Raw genomic sequence first — 23017 nt, 5'->3', positions numbered from 1 at the left:
TGGACGGCTCTCTCTGACCCCGACAGCTGGGAGGACTTGAAGGCTAGAGTGACTGGACAGCTGATGGCTGGCAGATAACAGGGGCTGTAGCTGGACTGGCATCTCCACACGGCAGCTGACTGGTTGGGCTTCCTCGCAGCATGGCGGCTGGTTCCCAGAGGGAGTGTCCAAGAGAGCCTGGCGGACGTGCCTGGCATTTTTGTGAGGTGCGGCAGTGCTCAGCCCACATCCCAGGGGGGCACAGACACAGTCTCCTACAGGTCATGTAGAGGAAAAACACTACACTGGTACAGCATCGTTGGCAAATACAGTCTACCAGAGTGGGGATGAGAGAGCAGGAAATAAACCATAAAATAATAAGTAAATTACACAGCTTACCGGTTTCCCACTGCTGTGCAGGAAATCACAAGTCCAGCAACTCCAAACAGCATCTTTACTGTCTCAGTGCTGTAGTCAGGAGTCCCGCAGGGCTAGGGTCTCAAGGTCGGGGGTGGGTGCATGTGTGTTGTGTATGTGTGTGTGTGTGTCTCTCTCTCTCTCTCTAGTCTGGAGGTTCCCCCGGGGAAAGAGACCCCCAAGCTCCCTCAGGTTGTCAGGACCATTTCGTGGAGTCTGAGGAACCAAGGCCCCGGGCTCAGGGGGCTGGAGGCCGCCCTGGCTCCCTGCACCCCATGACTGCCCCAAGGTGGCCAGGCCAGCGACAAGAGCCTCTGGAGGAGCCCCGCCCACCCGATGGGGAGGGGCCACCACAGCAGGTGAGAAAGGGAAAGGTCGAGGGGGCTTGGCCTGATGTGGGGAGGGATCAGGCGCCTGTGGTGCCACCTCTGGGGACCCCAGGACCGCCCATGGGCAGTGCTGCGTCAAAGTCCCAGCTCAGCGCCCTGGGCTCTGGGCAAGTCCTGTTGCAAGGGTTAAACGCTCCATCACAAAGTGCAGCGCTGCAGGTTCTGCACGCCCGCTACTGAGCTGCCTCATGGAAGTCACAAGGTGAAGCCCCAAGACGCCCGTCCTGAACAGCCGGCCCCAGGCTCTCCAGGCTGGGGTCAGAGGTGCTGCTCAGCCTCGGCCAGGGCCCAGCTGAAGGCCTCTGCTCAGCACTCCCTCCCCCCGGGGATCTCTTCCTGCGCTCAGAGCGCCGGCTGGTGCTCTCCGCACCCAGGGGCTCATCAGCACTCAGAAGTGAGGAACCAGGTCTGCATACTCTGCGGGGTGGGCGGTGCCTCCCTGGGGAAGGGCTCAGGCCACTGGAGTGCCACACATGCCCCCTTCCAACTCCTCCCAGCCCCCAGGAGAGGCCGGGCCCCTGCCCAGGCAGCACCTCCTCCAGACTCCACATGGGAGTCACCTTGGTGGCCCCCAGGCCCACAGGCCTCCCCAGTGCACCCCCCCACCTCAGATGCCTCGCCTCCCCTGGGGCTAGGGGCCCAGATTCTGAGGACCCTCGTGTGGTGGACCAGGCCCACGCCACCTGCTGGTCACCTGACTTCAGGCCTCACCTAGAGGACCTGCCCGGCCACGGCTCCCTGTCCTTGGGGCCATCAACTGAGAGGTTGCATGACCTGCCTCACTAGAGCAAAGGGCAGTTCACGGGGTAGCAGGGGGTACAGGCCTGAACAGGGCAGTGGGCTCCTGACACGGCAAGAAAGGCTCCAGGAGGCCCTGCCTGGGCTCCACGGCCCTCACGCAGTTGGGGCTGGTGCAGGGCAGTGGGGCGGCGACCCGCACCTTCAACCCCAGGGCGCCCGGTTGGCCTGCCCCTTAGCACGAGGAGCCCAGAGTGACCACTGCCCCCTCCTCCTGCCTGGGAACAGAGACTCTGACCAGGCTGAGCCTGAGGCTGACAAGGTCCTCAGGGGGTCACAGGGGCTGAAGGGTCCCCAGGGCACGGGCCCAGGGGCCCAGGGCAGCCGCTGGTGGGGCAACTCCTCTTCCCGGGGTGCCCAGCCTTTCCTGAGCCTTGCACGCTGGCCTGCAGCTGTCAGACCGGCTGCTTCCAGGCGGTGGGCTGCGCCGTGGGCAGTGGGGCCAGGGTACAGATATGCACACAGAGGAGAGAGAGCGGCTGGGGAGGGTGGACCCCGGAGAGCAGTGGCGGTCCCAGGCAGGCGGTGGGCGTCCAGCTGCCCACTGGTCTGTCGGGAGCCCCCGCAATGGACACACCTGCTCACCTCCTGTCCAGCTGGTGCCCACTTTGCAGTCTTGGGTGCGTGTCCCCTCTTTTACCTTGGAGGGAAGTACAGGGAGGTAGTGAGGAGGTGAGGGTCTGAGCCGGCCTCTCAGATCAGGAGGGACCAACAGCTGTGTCCCTGGTGGTCTCCTATCTGCCCAGTCGGGGGAGGGAGGGTTTATCCCCCGCCCTCCCATCATCGAAGGTTTGCCCGCTGTGGTGGTGCTGACGGTGGGCATCAAGAGGGAGCCTGGGGAGGGTCGCCCGTCCTGGCCAGGAGGAGGAGGAGCCGGGCAGCGGGGCAGGTTGCATCCCCGGCTCTTGCAGTCTCCTCTGTCATCACTTAGCCCAGGATCCTCGGCCCCCGCCGCACCAATCCACGTGGCTCCTCCAAGGCCCTGGGCCGAGGCCACCACCGAGAGACCCGAGGGGTGGCCGGGTGAGGATACGGGCTCTGCCAACATCTGCCCGCGGGGCCAGGCTGGGGAAGCTAGCTGGCCCACAGCTGGTCCACTCAGTTCCCTGACGGGCTGGGGGCCCTTTTAAAAAAAAAATCAATTAATTAATTAGTTAATTTTTTTGGCCGCGTTGGGTCTTCATTGCTGCGCGCGGGCTTTCTCTAGTTGCGGCGAGCGGGGGCTACTCTTCATTGAGGTGCGCAGGCTTCTCATTGCGGTGGCTTCTCTCGTTGCGGAGCACGGGCTCTAGGTGCGCAGGGTTCAGCACTTGTGGCGCGTGGGCTTAGCTGCTCCGTGGCATGTGGGATCTTCCCGGACCAGGGCTTGAACCTGTGTGTCCTGAACGGGCAGGCGGATTCTCAACCGCTGCGCCACCAGAGAAGCCCCTGGGGGCCCTTTCTTCACAGCTGGGTCTGACTCCAGAATCCACCATCCTGCCGAAGTGGCACACGTCAGGCCCCAGCGATCAGCACGGGACAACGGGACCCCTGCTCCGCTGGATTTAGCGGCGCCACCGCATGCTGACGCTGGGCAGGACCTTTGCCACGAACCGGCCTTGGTTCTTGTCACCTCTGGGGCTGCCGCAGGGACGTGCCATCACACAGACAAGGACTGGTGGAGAGCAGGAGCCCCAGATCCTCACCTTGGCCTCCCGGGGTGGAGTGTCTATCCCTCCCGAGCCGGGGCTGGGCCGAGGGGCCTTCTTTGGCCCATGCGACCCTCGAGGATGCAGCGTGGGTGGAAGCCCGGAAGGAGCACGTGGAGGACAAGCGGCCGTGCAGCTGCCCCGACTCCAGGCAGGAGTGTGAGGCCGCAGGCTGGGAACAAGAGGGCCCCCAGCGCACGGGGTGGTTTGTGATGCAGATCCCGGGGCGGCAGCCAACTGATACAGAGATGCAGGCATGGGGCGGCCACCCCAGGAGGGAGGCTGCTGGCACATGCTCACCAGGGGGAGCACAGCTCACTTCGCTGGGGGTGAGGGGTAAACACCCTGAGCGGCCATGCACCCCTCTAGGCCTGGGCAGTGGCATCCAGCAGGGGGCCAGACCCTGTCCGAGGCCCCCGTGCCCTCAGCCGGGGCTCCCCAGGCCCTGGGGCCAGAGACGCTGCCTCCTCCCCCGGGCTGCCCTGTCCCAGGCCTGGTGACAGCTTGGGGCAGGTCCTCCGGCCCCAGGCTGTGGCATCCAACGTGTAGCCAGGCCCCTCCTGGGTCTCTCCCAGCCACAAATCACACGGGCCCAGCCGTGGGGGACAGGCTGCCCCAGCCCTCTGAGCCATCTTGGGGCGGCAGGGAAGTGGCCCGCGTTCCTGCCCGCAGGCACGGAGGGGCCAGGCGGGCAGGTGGAGAATGAGTGGGGGCCGCTGGAGGGGGTCTGTGGCCTGCCCCTCACCTTCCCTCCATCTCAGGCCTCCAGGGCACCCTGGGGAGGCTCTGGGGCCCCTGGGCAGTGTGCGCCCCCCCGAGCCATGCTCAGCAGGCCGGGCGGCGGTGGGGTGGCAGTCAGGACGGCCACGCGGACACAGGACAGAACCTTTATTGCTGAACACAAAATGCCCGCCAGGGAGGCCTGCGGAAGGACCGGGGGGCGGGGGAGGCGGGGGGGGGGGGCGTGCATCGCATGGCCGCTGCCACACCCACAGAGGGACGGGCCTGGGGGTGAACCTGCCAGGCACCCCTCAGGGCAAGGCTGAGGACCCAGGGGTGGGCGGGCGGGTGGAGCCCAGCCCGAGGGAGGCGAGGCCTGGGCACTGATCACACAGGGCTGAGAGCCAGGCGGGCAGAGCGACGGCCCTGCAGCCCCCGGGGGGCGCTCTGTGGCAAGCGGTCCCTCCTCTGGGGCGGTGGCGGGCAGAGCCTCCTTCCTCTCCAGGGATGAAGGGCTGAGGTAGGCGTGGGCCGGCTCCCTGGGCCCTCACAGACGGGGTTTGATGTGCAGCGATTTCCCTGTTCCAGAGAGGGGCAAAGGTCAGGCACCAGGAGCCCCTCAGCCAGGAGGAATGCCCCGCCTCCCAAAGCTTCTGGGTCAGGGACCGCTAGCCATGGGGAGAGGGGCTTTGACACCCTCGTCCTCTCGTCCACCACCCACTGCCCTCCCTGGGGTCCGGCGTCTAGCAGGCTGCAGGCCTGGCCTGTGGGGCTGAGAGCTCCCCTAGGTGGGGGAGCAGAGGCCTGCCGGGCGGGGTGGCCCCTGGGGAGCGGGTGGGCCACGGCGGGAGCCACAGCAGTCTGCAGGCTGAGCTATAAACACCAGGTGCAGGCGGCCCGCGCGCAGACACAGCACAGGCTCGCACCTGGACGAGTCTGAGGCTGCCAGACGGAGCCCCTGACGTGAAAAGCCAGGGTGGGTGCGAGCAGTTGCTGGGCGAGGGGCGGGGCTGAGGCCCCTGTGCAGGGTGACTGACGTGCCGGGGGCAGGAGGGGCGGGGCGGGAGAGGCTTCCCACAGCAGAGCAGGCTCCTGCCCTGTGTGGCCCACGCTCACTGGGCGCCAATGCCCCTCCCCTCCTGTGAACACTCCAGGCCAGCAGCCCGCTGACCACAGACGCCTCCGTGCGGCTGCCCAGCGGCACGGCACTGTCCACGTGCCCCCTGCCAGCCGCCTCTCCCCCTGGGACCCCACTTCAGGGCCGAGGACCCCAGTCACCGGCTCAGCTAAGCCAGTGCCTAGAGGTCAGCCCAGCCAGCCAGGGCCCCCGCCGGCAGGCTCCACCGGCCTCTGCCCGAGGGCCTCGGCCCCCCTCTGCCTGTCCTTCCAGCTCCCGGAAGGTCGGCAAGGCCTGAGCAGGGAAGGAGGCCGATGGGGTCCCCCAGGCCAGTGGGGGTCTGCAGCCTCTCACCCACCCTGCCTGCTTCCCCTGATTCTGGGGCTGGCTGCAGGGTTCCTTATCTTACTTAAAAGAAAAAAAAGACTTTTCAAAGGTGGCTGCCTCGGGCTGTCTGCTCCCTCCTCCCATGCCCCAGTGTGTCCTCCCGATGGGAGGAGCTGGTGACCAGCCAGGCCGGGTGGGCAGGTGGAGGGCCTGGCCGCAGCTTGGCACCCGTGACGCGGGGGCTTGAGCAGGCGTGTGAGTGAGCTCAGCCGAGCTGTTAGAAAAGGCTGCAGCAAGCGTCTTCCATTAACGTTACGACCGTGAAATATGACAATAAGATGATAGCCGTATGGTCGCAAATTTGCAGCCCGCCGAGCTGCGTGGGGTTTATCGTCACTCAAACGCGCAGAGAGCTGTAAAATGTTTACAGAAAGGGTCGTTTGCAGCCATAAAATCCTCTTTTCTCTCCTAAACAAGGCTGAGTGGAGCCATTTACCAAGCCCCAAATGTTCATCGGGGGAGAGGGAACATCTGTTCTCTCCAGGAGCGTGCAGTGATCTTCCAGAACAAATTAACAGAAATGGGTGCTTTCTAATTAAATCAGCCCTCGGCTGGGGCGGTCTGTGCAGGCGGCGCTGCTGCGCTCGCACCTCGCCGGCCCTGCCCCTGTGGGCCCCCGCAGGTGCACACCTGCCAAGCCGGGGACAGGGCACAGCAGCGCCCGGCCCACGCCAGCTCTCCGGAACCATCCAGGCCCCGCCTAGAGATTCTGACCCAGTGGGTCTGAGGCGGGCACTGCAAGAGTGCAGGCTGGGCTCCGGCGGGCGGGCTGCCTACCTGAGTCCTTGGTGGGGCTGCTCCTGGGGGTCGGGGCCCTGGGCTGGCCTCCTGGGCCTGGCGAGGACTGCAGGGAGATGAAGGAGGGCAGCTTGCAGAGGCTGCCGGAGCCCGTCCCCGCCGAGGCAGCCTCCTCCGGCAGAGACAGCTCCTCCTGGTCCAGCGGCAGGGAGGCGGAGGGGGAGGAGGGAGAGGGGCGGGAGGGGGAGGATGGGGTGGAGGGGCGGGAGGAGACAGAGGAGGAAGAGGCCGAGGCTGCAGCTAACAGCCGTGGGGAAGGCGGCGGGGAGGCCGAGCCGGCTGCCGCGGAGGTGGGGGAGCTGGACGTCTGCCTGGTGGGGCGCTGGGTGGCCAAGGACTTCCTGCGGGAAAGGAAGGGGAGCAGAGGCGTGAGGGTGGGCGGCTGTGGGGCAGGCGGGCGTCGTGGGGGCTGGCCGGCCGCCTGTATACTGCCTGTCCCGGAGGCAGCCATCAGGCATGGCCGTGCGGGTTCAAGGTTGGCCCTCGGCCCAAGGACAGGCTGGCGGCGCTACAGGGCCTGCAGCAACGCCACGCTGACCCTGTCCTCACCTTCTGCAGCCTTCCTCGTCCACACGGGCTCCCACACTCACAGGGGGGTGAGCACAACAGGGGCCCCAGCTGTGAGCATCACCTGGGACCCTCCCTCTCCTGGGGAGTTGTGGGGGGCAGCTGAGAAGCCCCCACCTTCCTCCCCAGGGCGGGGGCTGGGCAGCCCTGCACAGCTTGGTCTGGGCCAGGGATGCCCTTGGCTCCGCCCAGCCTGGGGACCAGGGGGTGGGGCACCTCGAGGTCACTTGATCGACTCTGGACTGAGGTTTCTTTTGGGGTCTGAAGCCCACAGAGCTGGGTGGCGGCGGGAGGGGCTCCTTCCTGACCACCCCCCACCCCGCGCTTACACATGCAGCGCCCACTGTCCCCATCACCTGGGCCCGTGGCTGGTGGAAGCCCTGCTCCTGGGGGGCGTGGTGTTGGGCTCCGGGGCCGGGGCTGTGGCTGCCCGCCGGCCAAGTTGCCTCTGGTTGCGGTGGAGCAGCTGGCACTGGGCGCCCCGGGGGCAGACGCCCCTCCGGGAGAAGTCGGGACACAGCAGCGTGTGCTTCTTCTTGCACTGCGGGGAGAAGGGGCGCGGCTGGGCAAGCCAGTGGAGGCCTCTGTGCCACTGGGGTGGCCCTGCCTGCTCCGCCTGGTGGGGCTTGGGCCAAAGGCTTCCTGTTGGGGGACTGAGGCCCTCAGGCCAGAGTGGCCCCGCGGCCCACACCCCACCCACCAAGAACATGTCCCTGAGCAGCCCAGGGGTCGAGGGCACCGCCCTGGCTGTACCAGCACCGCCCAGCCCGGCCCTGGGCCTGGACCGAGGGCGGGGCCTGGCTTGAGGGTCCTGCCAGGCTGAGGTGGGGATTCTCAGGGTGCTAACTCCTCCTCCTGACCACAGCCCACCCGTCCTGGCAGAGGACCAGGGTGGGGGGCGCTAGGCCTGGGGGCCCAGGGTGGAGGCCGGCTGCACGCCTGATCCGCCACACCTGTCACGGTGCTGATTACGCCCCGCGGGGGCAGCCTGTGAGCAGCTCGGGGCGACGGGCAGCCTCAGCTCTGCCCGCCAGGCCCAAGGCCTGCCTTTCCTCGGCCCTCCTGCCCCCAGGACTGGGGCTGCAGGGCCCAACTCTGCAGCCGGGCTGTGTGCCCACGTCTTGCCTGGCTCTTCTAGGGGAGGGGGTCCTGTTCTTCCCCACCCTCAACAGCTGGCTTAGGGGGCACGACCCAGCAGGAGAGAGCCAGGTGTAGCAAGCCTCATGTTGGGCCCGGTGACAGGCGATATGCTGGAGACAGACCCGGATGGGAACCACTGCAAGCAGAGTCCCTGTCAAACCCACCCAGAGGGGAGTTTAAAACCAGCCCCGGTGCCTGAGCAGCTTGAGGGTGCCCACCAGCACAGCCACTGGAAATATACGGCAACAGCCTCGAGAGCACTTCCTCCTGGGCCCCGTAACCTCTCCCCGGGCACGTGCCCTCCGACTCCCGGATCTTAGCTCTGCTCCCAGCACCCAGGACAAAGCCGGCCGAGGACCCCACGGGGCGTGTACCCATTCTGTGAGCAGGATCTGGGCAATGACCCCATTCTTGTCCCTGCACCTGGCTCCCCGCTGCCCCCAAGGGACTAGACGCCCCTCACACTGGAGCCTGGGGGCCGGCGTGAAGACAGGCAGGCAACAGCCCCTGAGCAGCCCTGCACCGCCACAGCAGCCCGTCCCTGTGCTGGGCAGACCAGCCCTGCCCCCAAGCAGAAGGCAGGCTCAGGCCAACGCCTGCTCTCCCTCCCTCCCTCCCTCCCTCCCTCTCTCCCTCCCTCCCTCCCTCCCTCTCTCCCTCCCTCCCTCCCTCTCTCCCTCCCTCTCTCCCTCCCTCTCTCCCTCCCTCTCTCCCTCCCTTCCACACGGCCCTCTGCCCTGGGCCTGGCCAGTGACACGATTCGGAACCCAGTGGCCCCGCCCTTGCTGGTGCACACATAAAAGGGACACATGGAGACGCTGGGGCCACGCAGGGCTGCCCCTCGGGGTCTCCTGGGGAATAAGGGGGGTCCGGGCAGGTAGAGGGAACAGGAAGGACCTTTGGGTGGAGAGGGCCCAGCACCAGGCTGCACACAGAGAGATGGCTAGAGGGCACTGGACTTGCACTGTCCCGCGGTGACCACGAGCCCCACGGCTGCTCTGAGCCTGGACGGTGCGACAGGGGCAACGCACAGGGGGCGCCAGGTAAAAGGCGGCACAGAGGTTTCCTCCCTGGTCGCACGCTGACGTCTGTGATCTGCTGGGTCAAATAAACTCATCTCACCTGTTTCTGTTTCACCTTCTTAAGGTGGCTACTAGGAAATGTGAAATCCCGCGTGGGGTTCACACCTGGCTGACCTTCCTACTAGAGACAGCTGGTCTGAACTAGCTGTCCTCCCAAGAACAACCGAAACCTAGGCTAGAGCGTAAGGAACTTTCTCAAATCGTCTGAGAGCTATCGAGAAAGTGAAATGATGGAGGAAAATCTATGCAGAGACGTGGCGGACACAGGGCTAGTCTCAGGTCTCAAAGGTCCGACATCCCCCTTAGACCAAGGTCACTGAGGAAGGGGCAAAACCAACCAACCACACAATACCCCCCCCGCAGAGCTGGAAATTAAGAAAGTCACTGCTAAATAATTCATTGGTCAAACAAGAAACAATGGAAATTAGGTAATACTTAGAACCAAATGATAACACCAAAACAACCCATCAAAATTTGTGGAATGCAGCTAAAGCAGCACTTGGAGAGAAGTCCTCAGCCTTACAGGCTTATGTTATTAGCAAAGAGGATGTACCTCAAAAGTTAGAAGGAAAACACCAAAATGACCCAAAGAAAGCAGAGGGAAGGAAATAAAGAGAAAAGGAACATAAGAACAGTATTAGGAATGACAAAAGTGCTGTTAAACTGCTGACGCTGCAGAAAGCAAAAAAGATATCAAGATGATACAATGAACAAACTTTATGCCAATGAATCTGAAAGCAGACGAAATCTACAAATTCTAGAAAAATTGACAAGAACTGACATAAAACCTGAATGAACATTCCTATGACCATAAAGGAATTTGAATCAGTAGTTAAAAAATAAGGAAAGCTCCAGCCCAGGGTTTCACTGGTAGTTCAACCACATATTCAAGAGTTGCATCATTTCAACCTTACATGAACTGGTCCACAGAAAAGGAAAGCAGAGAATACTTCTCAACTTAGCTTACTGAACCAGAATAATCTTAGAACCAAACCCTGACCAGAACTAGATGACAAGAGAACATTTAGGGACTTCCCTGGTTGGTGCAGTGGTTAGGAATCCACCTGTCAATGCAGAGGACATGGGTTCGAGCCCTGGTCTGGGAAGACCCCACATGCCGTGGAGCAACTAAGTCCGTGCTCCACAACTACTGAGCCTGCGCTCTAGAGCCCGCGAGCCACAACTACTCAGCCCACATGCTACAACTACTGAAGCCCGCGTGCTTAGAGCCCGTGTTCTGCAACAAGAGAAGCCACCGCAATGAGAAGCCCGCACACCGCAACAAAGAGTAGCCCCCACTCGCCGCCGACTAGAGAAAGCCCGTGCGCAGCAATGAAGACTCAACACAGCCAAAAATAAATTAAAAAAAAATAAAATTCAGCATCAATTCAAAGTTTAGCAAATTAGTGATAGAAGGGGACTTCCTTAGCTTAATATAGAACCTTCCAGAAAGCCTCACTTGCCAAGGGGCATGGCTGGAAGCCCACGGCCATGACGAGTCAATATCACACTGGGCTTACAGGCAGGGCAGAAAAAGAAAGAAAAGGCATTTAAACTCAGAGGAAGAAAATATGGTCGTTACTTCAAAAGATATGACTGTTTATGTAGAGAAACCCAAGAGAATCAACCCTACGGATGATTTACTACAATTACTAATATAGTTTAACAAGGTTGCTGGAAACAAAATCAATATTAAAAGCTGTATGTCCATACACCAATGAACAGTGAGAAGATAACATTTAAAAACATGTTCTTTATAATAATAATAAATGTGACAGGAATAAATCTGACAAAGATAAGACAAGCAAGAATTTTATTAAACGAAAAGTTTTTGACAAAATTCAACACCCATTTATGATAAAAACTCTCCAGAAATTGGGCATAGAGGGAACCTACCTCAACATAATAAAGGCCATATATGACAAACCCAGAGCAAACATCATTCTCAATGGTGAAAAACTGAAAGCATTTCCTCTAAGATCAGGAACAAGACAAGGATGTCCACTCTCACCACTATTATTCAACATAGTTTTGGAAGTCCTAGCCATGGCAATCAGAGAAGAAAAAGAAATAAAAGGAATACGAATTGGAAAAGAGGAAGTAAAACTGTCACTGTTTGCAGATGACATGATACTATACATAGAGAACCCTAAAGATGCCACCAGAAAACTACTAGAGCTAATCAATGAATTTGGTAAAGTTGCAGGATACAAAATTAATGCACAGAAATCTCTTGCATTCCTATACACTAACAATGAAAGATCAGAAAGAGAAATTAAGGAAACAATCCCATTTGCTTACATATCAAAAAGAATAAAATACCTAGGAATAAACCTACCTATGGAGGTAAAAGACCTGTACTCAGAAAACTCTAAGACACTGATGAAAGAAATCAAAAATGACACAAACAGATGCAGAGGTATACCATGTCCTTGGATTAGAAGAATCAATACTGTGAAAATGACTATACTACCTAAAGCAATCTACAAATTCAATGCCATCCTTATCAAATTACCAGTGGCATTTTTACAGAACTAGAACAAAAAATCTTAAAATCTGTATGGAGACACAAAAGACACCGAATAGCCAAAGCAGTCTTGAGGGAAAAAAACAGAGCTGGAGGAATCAGACTCCCTGACTCCAGACTATACTACAAAGCTACAGTAATCAAGACAATATGGTACTGGCACAAAAACAGAAACATAGATCAATGGAACAAGATAGAAAGCCCAGAGATAAACCCACGCACCTATGGTCAACTAATCTATGACAAAGGAGGCAAAGATATACAATGGAGAAAAGACAGTCTCTTCAATAAGTGGTGCTGGGAAAACTGGACAGCTTCGTGTAAAAGAATGAAATTAGAACACTCCCTAACACCATACACAAAAATAAACTCAAAATGGATTAGAGACCTAACTGTAAGACCGGACACTATAAAACTCTTAGAGGAAAACATAGGAAGAACACTCTTTGACATAAATCACAGCAAGATCTTTTTTGACCCACCTCCTAGAGTAATGGAAATAAAAACAAAAATAAACAAATGGGACCTAATGAAACTTAAAAGCTTTTGCAAAGCAAAGGAAACTACAAACAAGACGAAAAGACAACCCTCAGAATGGGAGAAAATATTTGCAAACGAATCAACAGACAAAGGATTAATCTCCAAAATATATAAACAGCTCATGCAGCTCAATATTAAAAAAACAAACAATGCAATCCAAAAATGGGCAGAAGACCTAAATAGACATTTCTCCAAAGAAGACATACAGATGGCACATGAAAGCACATGAAAAGCTGCTCAACATCACTAATTATTAGAGAAATGCAAATCAAAACTACAATGAGGTATCACCTCACACCAGTCAGAACGGGCATCATCAGAAAATCTACAAACAACAAATGCTGGAGAGGGTGTGGAGAAAAGGGAACCCTCTTGCACTGTTGGTGGGAATGTAAATTAATACATCCACTATGGAGAATAGTACAGAGGTTCCTTAAAAAACTAAAAATAGAATTACCATATGATCCAGCAATCCCACTACTGGGCATATACCCAGAGAAAACCATAATTCAAAAAGACACATGCACCCCAATGTTCACTGCAGCACTATTTACAATAGCCAGGTCATGGAAGCAGCCTAAATGCCCATCAACAGACGAATGTATAAAGAAGATGTGGTACATATACACAATGGAATATTACTCAGCCATAAAAAGGAACGAAATTGGGTCATTTGTAGAGATGTGGATGGATCTAGAGACTGTCATACAGAGTGAAGTAAGTCAGAAAGAGAAAAACAAATATCGTATATTAACGCATATATGTGGAACCTAGAAAAATGGTACAGATGAACCGGTTTGCAGGGCAGAAATAGAGACACATATGTAGAGAACAAACGTATGGACACCAAGGCGGGGGGGGGGGGTAGTGGTGGTGGTGGGGAAGTGGCAGGGGTGGTGGTGGTGGCGGTGGGATGAATTGGGAGATGGGGATTGACATATATACACTAATATGGATAAAATAGATAACTAATAAGAACCTGCTGTATAAAAAAATAAAATAAAATTCAAAAAAAAAAAAAGAATTTTATTAAACGACATCAAAGGAGAACCCTGTATAACTAGAGATGGTGCCTTGATCATGGGCAGAAGACTCACTGGAAAGACAGATGCCAACTGTCCAAGGAAACCTAACTACAGAGGGGCCCACGACAGATCCACGGGGTGAAGGGGCTCTTCAGTGCAAGGTGTGTGGGCGAAACAACACTGGTCCCCTACACAGACACAAAATCACTTCCAGCTGGACTGATCCTAAATGGCAAAGATCCGACCACAGGACGCAGTGGGGAAGGAGGTCTCATACAAGCACAAGAGGTGCAAACTGTAAAGAGAGATGAATAATAGTATTTCCATTAAAATTAAAAGCTTTTGTTCCTCAAGATACATCACAAAGATGGGACTTCCCTGGTGGTCCCAATGCAGGAGGCCTGGGTTCGATCCCTAGTCAGGGAACTAGGTCCCACATGCCGCAACTAAAGACCCCACATGCCGTAACTAAGACCCAGTGCAGCCAGATAAATAAATACATAAATAAATAAATATTAAAAAGAAAAAGATACATCACAAAGAAGTGAAAAAATAAACGACAAACTGAAATAAGATACTTGCCACTAATGTGAATGACAGAAGATTAATATTCAGAATATTTTACATTGATATACATATTTTTTTTAATTTTAAAAAATATTGATTTATTTATTTTTGGCTGCATTGTGTCTTCGTTGCTGCGCGCGGGCTTTCTCTAGTTGCGGCGAGTGGTGGCTACTCTTCACTGTGGGGCGCGGGCTTCTCACTGCGGGGGCCTCTCTTGTTGCGGAGCACAGGCTCTAGGCGCACGGGCTTCAGTAGTTGTGGCACGCGGGCTCAGTAGTTGTGGCTCGCGGGCTTAGCTGCTCCACGGCATGTGGGATCTTCCCGGACCAGGGCTCGAACCCCTGTCCCCTGCATTGGCAGGTGGATTCTTAAACACTGCGTCACCAGGGAAGTCCCACAATGATATATTTTTATGTTCACGTTTATATTTTATAAATTTCCCATGAGTCAGTAAGAGAAAACCGACACACTGGAAAAATGTCTCCACAATCACTTAAAAACAAAACAACAAAACCCCAGGTATTTTTCAGAAGAGAAGGCACAAGGGGTTTAAACATTAGGGAAGATGTTCTGCTTCATTTAAAACACAGAAAGGCAAATTAAAAAATGCAAGGTAGCTTTTAATCCTTAAAATGATCAAAAAGAAAACAGAGGCCGCCGTCAGGAGGAACGTGTGGGCATGGCCCCTGGGGGTCACCTGGAGGTTCCGACTACAGCGACCCGCCACACACTCCGCGCCTGCGGCCCTCGCTCTCCAAGGGCTCTAAAGTCCTGGTCCCCTCGGGGGCGGCAGAGCCCGCGGCACAGACTGTCCCCAAGGCGCCAGCCTGCCCTCCCGAAGCCCTTCTGCAGGGGCGAGGCCGGGAGGACTGCTGAGCCGCACACCTGCGCTCGCCCCTCAGCCACCAGGGCTCCCGGGGGCCACTGTGTCCAGGGCGCGTCTCCGCTGGACGTCTGCGCCAGGCCTGGTGGTGACTGTGGAGGAGCTGGTGTGGGGCTGCGGGTCCTCTCCTCCTTGGCCAGCAACATGCCGGACTCTTCCGTCTGGCTTGTCCACAGCAGCCCCACATGCTGGTGTGGCCCAGGGGCCGCTGGCCCTCGCACTCTACCTGGGTCCCGCCCACTCATTTCCGCCCTCCCCTGGGGGCCAGGTCCTCCCTCGGGGGCCAGCAACACCTCCACTGGGTGACCCATCAACGTCCCCAGTGACTCACTAGCTTCCTTTCCACCTTTCCAAACCAAAGCTGCCCCCTTCTCCAGCTTGGAGACCCCCTCCCTCGCCACCTCTGCCCACCACTGGCCCCTCTGCAGGCCTCTCGAGTGCGTCTACTCTTGGCCACTGTCCTGGAGGCCCTGCCTCAATCACTTCATCATTCATTCCAAAACTGGCGCCCAAATGCAGCGTGACATCCTAGAACAGAGAACAGAAATTAGGGGAAAACCGGGTAAAATCCAAACAAAGCCTCAAGTTAAGTTGGTAGTAACGTACCAATGTTAATTTTTTAGTTTTGACAGACAGTTACAGTTATGTAAGATACTAGGGCTTTCCTGGTGACGCCGTGGTTAAGAATCCGCCTGCCAATGCAGGGGACACGGGTTCGAGCCCTGGTCCAGGAAGATCCCACACGCCGTAGAGCAACTAAGCCCATGCACCACAACTCCTGAGCCTGCACACTAGAGCCCGCGTGCCACAACTACTGAACCCCGCGTGCCTAGAGCCCGTCCTCTGCAACAAAGAGAAGCCACCGCAATGGGAAGCCCGTGCACCGCAACGAAGAGTAGCCCTCGCTCGCTGCAACTAGAGAAAGCCCGTGCGCAGCAACGAAGACCCGGCGCAGCCAAAAATAAATAAATAAATATTTTAAATAAATAAATAAATAAACAAACAGCACTTACCAAAATGATATTAAAAAAAAAAAAAAAAAAGATACTAGCAGTGCAGGAGCCTGGGTGAAGGGTGCGCGGGCCCTTCTCTGCACTATCTGCAACTTTTCGGTGAATCTACACGATCACAAAGAAGATGCTTATCCCAGGATAAATGACGAGCACTCTGTGCCGGGGCCGTGCAGAGGACAAGCCGCCCCCTCCCAGTCAAGGTGCCCGCTGGGCTCCTTCTGAGGGCATCAGAGGCCACTGCAAGGCCAGGGCCCTGCAGCAACAGAAGCTGACCCCAAGGGTGAGACCTGTTGTCTGAAAAGGACAATTCGATGGGCAAACCTCGGGCGAGACAGCCCAGAGAAAAGGCGAGAAAATGCCAACTAAATACAGATGGAAAAGGTTAAGAGCTCAAGATACAATAGAGAATGTTATACACACAAAGGCACACCAATACATTGAAAACCTCGATAAAACAGATCAATTTCTGGGGGAAAATAAGTCAAAATTGGCAAAATAAAGAAATAGAAGGGACTTCCACTTCCTGGAAGACGAAAGAGACATATTTGTCCCTACTCCTCCACTAAGCACCACCAAAACCCTGACAACCATAGGAAGGCCATAAAAGGTGGAAAGGAGGCAGGCCACCAGGGACCTGGGGACCCAAGGAGCGACGCAGGGGTGGCTCCTGGGACTTCCTGCTGCCTCGTCATCCTGACCTGGAGCGGAAGAAGTTGGCACCTTGGAAGTGTCAGTGGGTGCAGATAAGGGGTGGCCCTGTCACACCCGGGCCAGCAAAGGCTGAGTGGGGAGCCTTGACCCTGGCGTCCCTCCCCACCCTGCTGGGATGGTGCTGGAGGAGGCCGAGTGGGAAGCGAGTACTGCCATCCACCCAGGACCACCAGGGAGACCCCTCCTCAGGGGTCAGTGAAGGCCGAGTGGGGAACCAGGATTTCTACCTGCACGCCCCCTGCCCACCTGCCCACCTGCTGGAGTGGACTCAGAGGAAACCTGCTGAAACAGAAGGTTTAAATAAGATCCAGACTCTCATAACAACCAAAACATCCAGGTTTCAATAGGAAATGACTCACACACCAAGAGCAGCTGGCAGGGAACCGCGTATACGGAGGAATAACTGTAAAGTTGTATGTGGATTTTCAACTGTGCCGGGGATGCGGGGTGTTGGTGCCCCTGACCACCCCCCACCCCGTGCTGTTCAAGGGTCAACTGTATAGTGCAGAGACTGAATCAGTAATCAAAAGCCTCCCCACAAGGAAAAGCCCAAGACCAGATGGTTTAAACAGGTGAACCCTACTAAACATGTAAAGAAGAACTGATACCTATTCTTCTTAGATTCTTCCAAAAAACTGAAGAGGACAGAATACTTCCTAAGTTACAATAGCCAAAACAATCTATGAGGCTAGCCTTACCTTGATTCCAAGACCAGACAAAGATACTACAAGAAAAGGAAACTACAGATCAATATTACTTATGAATACAGATGTAAATCCTCAACAAAATACTATAAAACTGAACTAGTGGCATATTAGAAGGATTATACCTCGTGATCCAGTGGGATTTAGTCTCAGAATGCAAAGATGGTTCAACATCCAAAAATCAATCAATATAATTGTGATTGATCATTGTGATCAATATGTTTATTGACCAGCTTAACAGAATGAAGGGAAAAAACCCCACATGATCATCTCAATTGATACAAAAAAGATTTGACAGGACTCAACACCTTTTCATAATAAAAACACCAAATAAACTAGGACCGGAAGAGAATAACCTCAACATAATAAAGGCCACATACGACAAGCCCTCAGCTAACAGCATACTCAACAGTGAAAGACTGAAAGCTATTCTATAAGATGAAGAACAAGACAAGGATATCCCCGTTGTTCACTTTTATTCAGCATAGTACTAGAAGCTCTAGCCAGAGCAATTCGGCAAAAAAAAGGAAGGAAGAAAAGAAGGGAGGGAGGGAGGGAGGGAGGAAGGGATAGAGAAGAGACTAAAAGGCATCCAAATCAAAAGGGAAGAAAATTATCTCTGTTAGCAGATGACATGATCTTGTATGTAGAAAACCGTAAAGAACCCACAAAAAAATTGTTAGAGTTAATAAGTGAATTCAGCAAAATTTAGGATATAAAATGAACACACAAAAATCAACTGCATTACTATACATTTATAATGAACAATCCTATTTAAATAACATCAAAAAGTATAAAACACTCGGGAAAAATTTATTTATTTATTCATTCATTCATTCATTTATTTATGGCTGCACTGGGTCTTCGTTGCTGCGCGCGGGCTTTTTCTAGTTGCGGCGAGCGGGGGCTACTCTTTGCTGCGGTGCGCGGGCTTCTCACCGCAGTCGCTTCTTTTGTTGCGGAGCATGGGCTCTAGGCGCTCGGGCTTCAGTAGTTGTGGCACATGGGCTCAGTAGTTGTGGCACGTGGGCTCTAGAGCGCAGGCTCAGTAGTTGTGGCACACGGGCTTAGTTGCTCTGCGGCATGTGGGATCTTCCTGGACCAGGGCTCGAACCCGTGTCCCCTGCACTGGCAGGCGGATTCCTAACCACTGTGCCACCAGGGAAGCCCAACACTCAGGAATAAATTTAACCAAGGAGGCAAAAGACTTATACACTGAAAACTACAAAATACTGCTGAAAGAAATTAATGAAGGTCTAAATAAACGAAAACACATCATGCATTCATGGACTGGAAGACCTCATATTGTTAAGATGACAACACTACCGGCAGTGATACACAGAGCTGATTCAATCCCTGTTAAAATCCCAAAGGCCTTTAAAAAAAAAAACAGAAATAGAAAAACCCATCCAAAAGTTTACATGGAATCTCAAGGAACCCCGAATAGCCAAAACAACCTTGGCAAAGAAGAACAAAGTTTGAAGGATTCACATTTCCTGATTTCAAAACTTATTATAAAGATATAGTAATCAAAACACAAACATACAGACCAATGTAATAGAAAAGAGAAGCCAGAAATAAACCATCTCAAGTATGGTCAATAAATTTTCAACAATGGTGCCAAGACCATTCAATGGGGAAAGGACAGTCTTTTCAACAAGCAGTGCTGGGACTTCCCTGGTGGTCCAGTGGTTAAGACTCCGTGCTCCCAATGCAGGGGGCGCGGGCTTGATCCCTGGTCGGGGAACTAAGATCCCACGTGCCGTGGGGCATGGTCAAAACAAAAAAAAAAAGGAAAAAAGGCAAAGGACTTGAAGAGAAATTTCTCCAAAGAAGATATAGCAGTGACCAAGAAGCATGTGAAAACATGTTCAACATCATTCATCTCTAAGGCACTGTGAACTGAAAACAGTCAGATGCCGCACGCTGGATGGCTGTTAACCAACGAGGAAGATAATTCACGGGTGAGGACGTGGAGGAAGCGAAACCCTCGCGCGCTGCTGGTGGGGATGCGAACGGCGCGGTCATTAAGGAAAAGTCTGGCGGTCCCTCAAAGAGCTAAATACAGGATTATCGTATCATCGGCAATTCCACTCCTGGTGCCTCTGTACCCAAAGGAAGTGACAGGAGTAACTTGAAGAGCCACTCGTACATTGATGGTCACAGCATGCAAAAGGTACAACCCCCGTGTCCATCCCCAGAGGAGGGGACAGATGAGTGTGGTCTGGACGCACGATGGGCCGTCGCTCAGCCATAAAAGGGGTGAGCCCTGAACGCGTGGTGCTCAGCGGGAGAAGCCCGACGTGAAGGGACAAATACTGTAGGATTCCACTTATGTTAAATATCTAGAAGAGGCAGATTCATGGAGACGGAATGTAGATCTGTGGTTGCCAGGAGTTGGAGAGAGAGGGGGAACAGGGAGTCATTGCCGACTGTTTATACAGATTCTGTTTGGGGTGATGGAAAAGTTTTGGAAATAGACAGTGGTGGTGTTGTACAGTATTGTAAATGTAATTAATGCCACTGACCTGTATACTTAACAAGGGCAAATTTTATGTTATATTTAGTTTACTACAATTACAAAATTAAAAATGTAATACACCAAAAACCACTGTACTGTGCACTTAAACGGGTGACAGCGTTGGCAGGTGCTGGCAAGGAAGTGACAAAATGAGACCCTCACTCATTCCCGGTGGGAGCTGGACCCGTGCGGGCGGGTATCCCCGCAGACGCTCACAGCTGGCTCACTCCAAACAGCCCCACTGGCCACAACCCAAGTGCCCATCCCCCGACGAGCGGAGAAACAGCAAGTGGTCCCTGCACACAGTGGAGGGCCGCTCGTGTGCTGCTAAAGACCACAGCACGACGACCCTCAAAAACACGTTCACGACAGAAGCCAGACGCCGAGGTCTGCGTGGTAGGACTCCCCCGTGTGCGCTGCCCACAAAAGACAGGTTCACGCCGACGGCGGTACGTTAGTGTGTCCTGGGGGTGGGGCCGGGGGGCAGCAGAGACAGGACCGACCACAGAAAGGGTTGAGGAAATGTTCTGGGGTGACGCAAATGCTCCAGCACCGGGGGGTTGGTGATGGCTGCACAACTTCGTAAACTTACTAAAACCTACCGAATCGTACACCTGTGCAACAGATGAACGGGGCGATATGTAAACCGTACCTCAATAAAGCTGGCTTTAAAAAGTGGCACCACAAATCAGAGAGGAAAGAACGGACAGCTTAGCACGCATCTGCGGGGAAAGGCTCACTACGTGGAAGAAACGAAGCGAGGTCGCACCTCACACCACAGGCTAGGTAACAGGGACACCGAGCCTCCCCGACACTCCCCTTCCTCAAAGGGCTGTGAAGCACTGCACTAATGTATGTACGTATTTACTTACTTATTTATTTATGGCTGCATTGGGTCTTTGTTGCTCCGCGTGGGCTTTCTCTAGTTGCAGTGAGCGGGGGCTACCCCTCGTTGCGGTGCGCGTGCTTCCTGCTGCGGTGGCCTCCCTTGTTGCGGAGCACGGGCCCTAGGCGTGCGGGCTTCAGTAGTTGCGGCACGGGGGCTGAGTAGTTGTGGCTCGCGGGCTCTAGAGCACAGACTCAGTAGTTGTGGCTCATGGGCTTAGTTGCTCCGCGGCAGGTGGGATCTTCCCGGACCAGGGCTCGAACCCTTGTCCCCTGCATTGGCAGGCAGACTCTCAACCACTGTGCCACCAGGGAAGCCTCCTGCACTAACCTCGTAATCTTCACAACCTTCCTACATGCTAAGTACTACCGTTACCCCAATTTTACAGAAAGGAAACCGAGGCCCAGAGGGTGAACAACTTGTGCAGGGCCACGGCCGCGAGCAGACTGGGGTCGGAGCCCCATCCAGAGCCTCGCCTCCACCCCGCCTCACCGCAGCTCGTAAAGCCAAACTGGAGAAGGCGCAGGAGGGGCGCGTGGCCTTGGGTGGGGGCAGATCCTGGAACCAGACCCACATGGAGAAAAATGGAAGGACGCTCCCATAAAAAAAACAGGAAGGATTTCAGCCTGAGAAAGGGTACCCGGGGCAAGTTATCAGGCGGTGACAAGGAGACGCTATCTGTGACTCCAAAGACTGATATGACGGGACAAAGAGCCTCCGAAGGGCAGGAGGAAGCAGGGGACAGGGGCGGAGGGGCCTCTCCAGCAGGCAGAGAGCCCCTGGAAGGCCAGACCCTGACACACGCAGGGCGAGAAGGAGATCGAGGAGAGTGTGTGAGGGCGGCACAGGGCCGGGACGCAGCCGGGCGGGGGCTGTCGGTACAGAGGTGGCCGCGGATGAGACTGCATGTGCGCTGCGGCAGGAGGGGCTGGAGACGCGCGACACCCCAGCTGCAGTGAGCGCCCTGACCACAAGCTGTGAACACGAGGAAGAGGAGCCAGGGTGCCGGGAGGGACGGCCGTTCCAGGGCAGGGGTGGGCTGCGCGTCCTGCAGCGCCAGAAGGCACCTGGGGACCACGCGAGCCACCGGACGGCGACAGTGCGGTCGCGGCGGGAGTCGCGGAGTCGGCACTGCTACGTACTCCCCGGGGCGGGGGGGGGGGGCAGGCAGGGAAGGGCGCGCTCCCTCTGAGGGCAGCGCTGGTGGCGGTGCTCCGACGCGGCGGACAGAGCAGCAGGGCTGCTAGTGCCGCGCCTCACAGAGGTGTGCCCCACGGCACGCACGTTAACAGCTGCTCCGCCGACCCGACAGCAAGGGACCAAGGCCACCCCGCCGCCAGCGCCAGGAGTGACGGGGCTCGCGCAGAAAGCTCTGCGGCGGCGACCCTGTGACGTGTGGCCACTGGACCACCCGAGGTGACAGGCGTCCCACAGGAGGACGCCGTGTCCCCAAGTGTCCTGAGAGTCCGGAGGGACAAAGTGAGGAGACGCGAGGGGCTGACCGCTGAGCCTCAGGCCCAGGAGCAGCGCCTGGCCCCCGAAAAGGGGAAGGAGCAAGGACCTACTCCGGGCCTAAATTACCCACAAGGAAAGGGAACGCGCCTCTTTAACAAGCCAGCGCTTTGTGAAGCAAGGTTAACAATTCCACTTGATTCAGTGGAATATTATAAACTCTCTGGGGCCCATCTGAGGACTTCCACTTCAGGAGCAAGATGACGACTCAGCACTTTTTATATTATTTAGAGAATAAAATTAACCCTCGCCGGCCCAGGCTGCTGCCTCTGCTCCCGCCGGATCCGGCCTGCTCAGCGCTTTTCCCACCTATAATTACCAGCCGCCATCCATCGTGAGGCAGCCTCGCAGCGCCCACACGCCGAAAGGAAAGGGACGCACTAAGCACTTCCACTAATAGAGGCAGACCTTAAAGACCGCTTTGATATTTTCATTTAAATGGAATCTCTTACAATAATCATCCCCAGCCTCCGGGGGTCCTGCCCCCAGCCCCACCTGGGCTGCTCGGGAGCTGCCTGCTGGGCCCCGCCTCCAGAAAGGGCCGCACTCAGGGTCACCGCCGGCTCCGCTTGGGGCCCTGGGTCTGCGGAGCCCAGCCCGGCCCAGCCCTTAGGCTTGGGCAGCAGGAAGAGGATTCGGGCAAGGGCTCGACCGACTGGAGAGAGCCGGCGCAGGACGGGAGGGGAGCCAGCCCCGCACTGCTACGCGCTCCCCTTGCGCAGGGCCCAGGCCTGGTCCCCCACGGCAGACCACAGGTCCCCGAGGCAGGGCGGTCACTCACAAGCGTGTGGGGAAGGGGTGGCAGCGGGCCTTGCTGCAGCCCCTAGACTGGTGAGGGGGCTCCCTCTCGGGGCACCGGGACCGAAGAGGCCTGTGCGGGGGGCCCCCACGGCCCGTGCGGCCTCCCCGCTGCCCCGCAGGCCCACGGGGGCGGGCCCTCCCTGAAGGAGCCGCGGTGGCGCGGAGGGTACCCGCTTCTCAGCTTCTCAGCTGCCGGCAGCTCTCCCACAAAGCGGAGCTGAGCTGAGCCCACAGGCGAGCGTGCC

General features: G+C 56.0%; 1 protein-coding gene across 2 annotated transcripts in view; it reads right to left on the bottom strand.

Moving 5' to 3' along the window:
• Positions 1–4404: 4404 nt before the first annotated feature.
• Positions 4405–23017, bottom strand: part of ZC3H3 (zinc finger CCCH-type containing 3) — an 82436-nt gene continuing 63823 nt past the window's right edge. Inside the window, exons 10-12 of one of the 2 annotated variants that reach the window (XM_082364573.1) lie at positions 7217–7401; positions 6273–6634; positions 4405–4570 (exon numbers count right to left, since the gene is read on the bottom strand). In XM_082364573.1, the coding sequence (XP_082220699.1) occupies positions 4539–4570; positions 6273–6634; positions 7217–7401 (579 nt within the window). In that variant the 3' untranslated portion in view covers positions 4405–4538. Of the gene's footprint in view, positions 4571–6272; positions 6635–7216; positions 7402–12422; positions 15153–23017 lie in introns of those variants that run through there. The other variant, XM_082364572.1, reaches the window with a different exon arrangement.

Source organism: Balaenoptera borealis (assembly GCF_965194805.1).
Source record: "Balaenoptera borealis genome assembly, chromosome: 17".
NCBI lineage: Eukaryota > Metazoa > Chordata > Mammalia > Artiodactyla > Balaenopteridae > Balaenoptera > Balaenoptera borealis.
Note: the sequence above shows the minus strand (reverse complement) of the source record. Positions and strands in the feature narration are given on the sequence as shown.